At 31.9% G+C, this 7,558-nt stretch overlaps 1 protein-coding gene across 2 annotated transcripts in view; it reads right to left on the bottom strand.

The window, feature by feature from the left end:
* LOC140452085 (uncharacterized) overlaps positions 1-7,558 on the bottom strand; it is a 51,330-nt gene that overhangs the window by 16,239 nt on the left and 27,533 nt on the right. For both annotated transcript variants that reach the window (XR_011952130.1, XM_072546141.1), the window contains exon 5: positions 4,512-4,726. Coding sequence is in view for 1 of the 2 variants with exons in the window: in XM_072546141.1 (XP_072402242.1) it covers positions 4,512-4,726 (215 nt within the window). In the remaining variant the exon portion in view is untranslated. The remainder of the gene's footprint in view (positions 1-4,511; positions 4,727-7,558) is intronic.

Here is a 7,558-nt window from a genome sequence, read left to right as displayed (position 1 = left end):
AATTTTATATTTTTTGCTACAAATCATTGCTTTAAATTTGTCGCCACTGAAAGTGATAGTAAATAATATTTTTGTTTTTTGCTATTTCTTGGTTCTTCTTTGGCTATTTCCCTCAGTCAGTATCCACACATTCCAGATATATTCATATTCTGATACAATACGTAATATATATATATATATATATATATATATATATATATATATATATATATATATATATATAAGAAAAAGTAGTCCAAAATTTTTTGACTAGTTTGGAAAAAATATATGTAAATACTTTTTTCTTTTTGGGTGTGGTAGTCAATAAAAAACAGAGCTTTGCTAAGGCGTACTATTTATTCTGAATCCAAGCTTTCGGTGGTTTTTTTGCCACCTTTATCAAGGTCTACAAAGAAAATTACTATGTTGTAACAGTTTGAATGGTGCCAAAAAAGGGCTATAAAACACTATAAAAAACTTACCCGAATGTAAGATTCGTGGCAGAAACAACAACGTTAAATAACATGATATACTGAAGTTGCAATTAAACTTTAAAAATTACTGTTAAAAAAAACACTTTAAAATTACTAAATACGTTAAAAGTTAAAAACAAAATGAAGGACGACATGTTAAAACAGTCGTCGTTGCAGGCTTGATTTCAGTCACATTTCACGAGCAGAAAGAGAACGTGGGTGGACAATTATTGTTTAAATAGTTGGGAGAAAATACAAAAAACAACTTTGAAATTAACGTCTCACAAAATACTGTTTATGAATTTTGAGTACTACCAACTGTATTACCAACTTAAAAATAAGCGGGAAGTTAAAAATGTTATTTATAACATAAGCAATCGAAAGAAAATAGTATTTAGTAAATAGGTTTAGAAAAAATAATAACGCAAACAAAACAAAACTAAATTAGTAACTGAAGTTTGATCACAAGTATTCAATTAATACTGAATTTTTTTAAAAAAAGAAAAGAACAAAGAAAACTCTGAGATGCAAAATAGCTCAGTCAAAAGTCAATATAAAATTGTAAATTTTGCTAAGATTCTGGATCTCAGATCTCTTATAAGATTGTTATTATCACTCTTACTGATATGTACCATCTCTAAGAAAGTTCTCTTAAATTTATTTTTCTCTCTGGCTAATATTTTTACATTGTTGAAATCTATCTTATGGTCTAGATCGATAGTATGCTCTGCCAAAGCACAAGTAGGTTTGTTTAATCTACAATCACTCTTATGAGAAATAATACGGCTAGACAGACTAGAAACTGGAAGGAATCTGTAGAAGAAAGTAGAAATGAAAAATCAATCATAGATTACTTTTTGGTAAGTAGCAACAAATGGAAAAGAGTACAAGACACGAAAGTCAAAAGAGGCTCAGAGATTGGCAGTGATCATCATCTAGTAATAATAAGAATGAGAACAGCAAAAGAAAATGAAGAAAAGAGAAGAAAGGTAGTAAATGAAAAAGTAAAAAGCTACAAATTAAAAGAAGAAAGATATAAGAAGATATTCCAAGAAAAATTAGACAATATTTTGAAAGGTAGGGCAAAAACTGCTAGTATAGAAGAAAAGTGGAAAAATCTCAAGACCAGCTTAATCATAGCTGCTGAGGAACCTTGCGGGAAGACAAAAATAGCAAATAATAGCATGAGGAGAACTGAATGGTGGACGGACGAAATACGAAGGAAAGTAAAGAACAAAAAAGAAAAATGAAAGAGATATCTAAGTACAAAGCGCCCTGAAGATTATGAGGCATATAAAGAAAAAAGAAAAGAGGTTAAAATAGCTGTGAAAGCAGAAAAAGAAAGGTCATGGAAAAAGTTTGGACTAAAAATGACAAATAATTATAGAGAAAACCAAAAACTCTTCTATGGCGCATTAAAACAGCTCAGACAAAAGAAAGAACACATGATGCCGAATATAAAAGACAAGAATGGAAAGGTAATAACAGAAGAAAACCAAATAATGGAAAGATGGAGAGAACATTTCAAAGAGCTAACTCATACAGACGTAGACAACATAGTGGAGATACAAGAAATTAATGAAGAACTAAAAGTAGAACCCATAACAACAGAGGAACTAGAAAAGGCAATTGAAAGAGTTAAATTAGGCAAAGCACCAGGCAAGGATGATATTACCCCGGAAATAAATAAATTCATGGGAATAGAGGGAGTGGACAGCATGAAAGAACTAATGAATGATATCATAAAAAGAGCAGAAATACCACAGGACTGGAAGAAAGACATTATACTACCAATACACAAAAAGGGCGACAAGAGAAACTGTAATAATTACCGAGGTATTACTATATCAAGTATTCCTGGGAAGGTATTCGCAAGAATAATAGAAACAAGAATAAAAACCCAAATAGAACCAACTATGGAAGATACACAATGGGGATTCAGGAAGGACAGATGCACGCAAGACCACATATTCACAATAAGACAAATAAGTGAGAAAGTAATCAATAAAAATAGAGAAATAAATATATGCTTTATTGATCTGGAAAAGGCGTTTGACAGAATACAAAGAAAGGACGTATGGAGGACATTAAAGGAAAGAGGAGTTGACAGGATAACAATTGATGTAATAAATGATATGTACAATAATAATACAAATACGGTGAGAACCAACAACGAGGAATCCGAAGAATTTACTACAAGTCAAGGCGTCAAACAGGGATGCGTGTTGAGCCCACTGCTGTTCTCAGTGGTACTGGATGAAGCAATAAAGAAAGCCAAGAGAAGAATGAGAAAACTAACATTAGGATACTGGCAAATGAAACAGACTCAACTATCAGAGCTTCTATTTGCAGACGACATGGTTTTGATAGCAGAAAACAGAGAAGACCTACAGAACAACCTTGAAATCCTAGAAAAAGAACTTTCAAACATAAATATGAAAATAAATACAGAGAAAACAAAAACAATGATAATTTCAAATAAGAGAAAGACACACGCAATACAATTAAACGGAAAACAACTAGAACAAGTGGAACATTTTAAATACCTAGGAGCAATAATTGAATCAAACGGTAAACAAGACATGGAAATAAATGAGAGAATGGGACGAACAGGAAGCTTATTTAACACTATGAAAACAACATTTTTGGGGAAAAAAGAAATACCGGAGAAAGTAAAAACGGCAGTTGTTAAATCAGTAGTTAGACCTACAATCATCTACAATAGCGAGTCATGGACATTGACTGGGAGACAAAAATCTCGAGTCAATGCTATGGAAATGAGGTTCCTGAGGAAAATAGCAAACAGAAAGAGGACAGACAAAATACGAAACGAAACAATCAGACAAAACCTAAAACTAGAACCAATAAACGAAAAAATAGTAGAGGGGCAACTAAGATGGTTCGGGCACGTGTGTAGAATGTCGAATGAAAGATTAACAAAACGAGTGTTTGAAACGAGAATGCAAGGGAAAAACAAACGAGGAAGACCAAGAGTTAGGTGGGTAGACGAAATCAGAAAAGAAGTTGAGAAGAAAGGATTGACATGGGAAAGTGCACGAAATCTAACACAAAACCGGATAGCATGGAGACAACAGTGCAAATCTTAACCCCACCAGCCTTACAACTAACGGTAGAAAGGCTTAGGACTAAGTAAGTAAGTAAGTAAATCCATAATTATATCGGGAAATACAAAAATAAAACTCTACAAAACAATAATACGCCCAGTCCTAACATATGCTTCAGAGACCTGGACTCTAACAAAAAGTAATGAAAACATGTTAAATAGGTAAAAGAAATAAACAAACAATCCTTGATAATATCGATGAAGACATATGAGAAATATGGGAATACGTGCTTGTGGAGGCTAGGACTCACTCAGGATTGTACAGCCAGAATGATAATAGGCACTTTCATGTGCACATATGGTTCAAATCTGCTGAAACTTAGTGACAAACCTTAGTAACCAACCTTCTTCGAGTTTGGAAATTTCTCTTGTTTTTTGCGGGCCATTCAAATGCATTCTAGGCATTTTGGACGCATTTAATAGCTTTTTATTTTATTTTTCGACATTTAGTAAAACCTTACGATACTGCGATTTTACAGTATTACAAAGTAAAAATAGAGGTGTAAACTATTCAATGACCTCATCTGTACATAGTTAATCGTTTAACACATTCGCTGCCACTGTTGCCAAAAGGGGTTTTGTGCTATTTATCAGGTGCCGCTATCGCCTTTTGGAGTTTACAAACTGTGGAGGTACATCGACTCTTTTTGGTATTTGCTCCATACTAAAGTAACTAAATATATATTTTTTAAAACATCCCATTTAATTTGCAATCTGTAAAATTTTACAATATAAATGTAAGTTGCCGTAGCAAAACATTAAGGAAAACTGTCCAGTGACAATTTCCTTTTACTTATCTAAGGTTGGCTTTGGGAAATTTAACTACTGAATACTGAACTGAATATATAAGTAGCAGCGAAAGTGTCCAAAAATAAAGATAATCAACTGTTATCTAAAAAACTTTATATTTTATATACATGTAATAAAGTACTCACGGGCTATCTTTACTGGATTTAGCTGCAACTTTGGCCTTGTTAAGGCCATGCTTGACGGGACTTGGGCTGAGTGTAGCTCCAGGTAACCAAGGATTCGTCCTTATCCTATTGCGCTGTCTGGGTGAGGTGATCCCAAGGGCTGGGCTGAGATTCCCGACGATTTTTTCATTAATTCTGCTCGGGGCTGCAAACTTGGTTTCCTCGAGTTCTCTTTTCTGTTAGCATTCCAGTTCATCATTTATTTGATAAAGATACAATAACATGCGGACATTGAGACTGGACACCATCTATGTACAATCAATAAATTTACAGCGGACTACCTACTACGAATACAGCACAGCCATACCATGCAACTAAATTAGGATCGTGTAATTAGAATCATCAATGAAAACCATAAGCTCACTATGATTAGTAATACCAGAATGTTGGCAGACTAGAATGTGGAATATTTGCGCAAACTTCTAAAATAATTATATAGTTTTTAGGATGCTAATAGATAATAAATTGCTTCATGGAACATAAATTATTTTTCCCTTGCTCAGAAACATGCCACGAAATAAATCTGTATGACTGAACAGTATTATTTATGCCGTGTATCAAACAGTAAAATAAAATACTCCAGTTGACATTCTCTTCACCAAATATTGAAATATTGTAAAGGCTGTAGCGAGATAAGATGGTAAAATCTGCACTCGACAGGATTCTTATTTGGGATTAGGCACTCGAAAGTACATATTTAGAAGCCCCTTTAGCCAGATTTTTAGCTGTCTAGGTGGTCCTATGGGTCCCCTATCACAAAAAATTTCGAAAAAAATTTATGAACATACATTTTAATGCCCAAAACAGTCTGATTTCTTTTCAGATTTCTTTAATCAAAATTGAGCTCATGAAAAATATTAAAGTTTAAAAAAAAATTAGGTTATGAACGTAATTTTTGGCAAACTTTTAAATAATTATTTTTTGTGTATTTCTTTTCGTTCTTTTGAATCACTGAGTTAGATTTGCCATTTTCTAATGAAGAATTCCATTTTTTGGTGTTTTCTTCCATGTTTTTAGCACATAACCTCACTGCATGACAATAAATAACGATTTTCGATATATTTTTTGTTATTTCTAATAGCAGGATTAGGTTTGCCATTTTCAGACCATGCTCACAAGTAGCATGCCATTCACAGACCATTTCAGAACATGCTCACAATATGACAAACCCTATTTTTTCCCATGTTTGTATCAAATAACCTGAACTTCATGTCAATAAATAATAATGTTTGATATCTTTTTTGGTTATTTCTAATAGTGGAATCAGGTTTACCGTTTTCAGAACAGAACATGCTCAAAATACGACAAAGTCTCTTGTTTTGATATTTTTCATATGTTTTTAGTACATGCGTTTTTTAGTGCATGTGAATGAAGAACGATTTTTCATCTATTTTTTCCGTTTTTTCTAATATCGGGGTCATGTTAGCCTTTTTCAGATTAAAACACTCTAAATTCGAAAAAACTGCATTTTTCTATGACTTTTTTTATATTCTAAGCACATAACTCCATTTAAATGTAACATAATGATTTTTGAACCTCCCTGTGTATTCGAGTGGTGACTATGGTTATTATATTATCATTTATGGATTAAATTAGTAAAATGATTACCTATATTTAATTTTATATTAGACTTTTTGTCAATTTTTATTAATAATAATGAAATTTTATAAAATTACAGAATTAAAAAATAGTAAAAAATGTCCAAAATTGTATTAAAATAATAATTTCAGTCTTCGTCACTATCTTTGTGTTTTCCTCCATGTTTTTAGCACTAAAGTCAACTGCATGTCAATAAATAACAATTTTTGATATATTTTTTGGTAATTTCTAAACGTGGGATCAGGTTTGCCATTTTCCGACCAGAACATGCTCAAAATATGACAAACATATGACATTTTCTTTTTTATATTTTTCCCATGTTTTTAGCACATCACCTTAACTACATACGGCTAAATAAGTTTGTTATAAGATATTTCTTCATCTTAGCTGTTGCTTCCAAAAGTCAATTGTTTAATACGTTAAAATATTTAAAAATATGGTACAGTAGGCGGTACTGTAGCCTAACGGAAGCTTTTTATTATTTTTTTTTTTTGTCGGAAGCGGAAGTATTTTTATTATTAATAAAAACATGTGTGAATCTATAGATGATTCAAATAAACAGCAGTCTAAAATATTATTATGTTTTTATATTTACAACAATTTTAACGGCAGTCCGAAAATGGCCAAAATAACCTCCCTATTAGAAAAAACGGAAAAAAATGGATGAAAAATCATTCTTCAATCACATGCAGTTGAAACTGGGCTAAACACATGGGGAAAGTATAAAAAAATTGGTTTTTTAAAATTGTAAGGATATCCCGAAGAGAAAATTGGAAATAACGGAAGAAATACACGAACAATAATTATTTAGAAGTTTGTCAAAAATTACCTACATAACCTAAATTTTTTTTAAAAATTCAAAGATTTTTCCTGAGCTCAATTTTGATCCGAAAAATCTGAAAAAAATCAGAGTCTTTAGGCATTAAAATGTACGTTCATAAATTTTTTTCAAATGTTTTAAAGCAGATGATCGCTCAGAATTTTTTTTTTTTTTTTTTTTTCGAAAAAACACATTTTTTGCGCAAGGAAACCCCAAGGGCCACCTAGGTAGCCAAAAATTTGGCTAATGGAATTTCTAAATATGTACTTTTGAGTGCCAAATCCCAAATAAGAATCCAGCTGGGTACAGATTTTACCATCTTATCTCGCTATAGCCTTTTGTCATATATTTGTAAATTTTGTCATATATTTTATTTGGTATTGAGAGAGAGAGTAAGCAGTGAGTATAATATAGAAGCTTTTATGACTAACATGCACTACAACTACAGAACTAAACCTTAAATTGACTATTTTAGAATAAATGACTTACAATTACTGTTCAAATATTTGAGGAATAAGAAAGTCACTAGATACATTCCTTCCCTATTCAATAAGTACCTAATTAGACCTTTGTCAAGCAGCCCACTCGA

The sequence above is a fragment of the Diabrotica undecimpunctata genome, chromosome 10 (genome assembly GCF_040954645.1).
Source record: "Diabrotica undecimpunctata isolate CICGRU chromosome 10, icDiaUnde3, whole genome shotgun sequence".
Lineage (NCBI taxonomy): Eukaryota > Metazoa > Arthropoda > Insecta > Coleoptera > Chrysomelidae > Diabrotica > Diabrotica undecimpunctata.
Note: the sequence above shows the minus strand (reverse complement) of the source record. Positions and strands in the feature narration are given on the sequence as shown.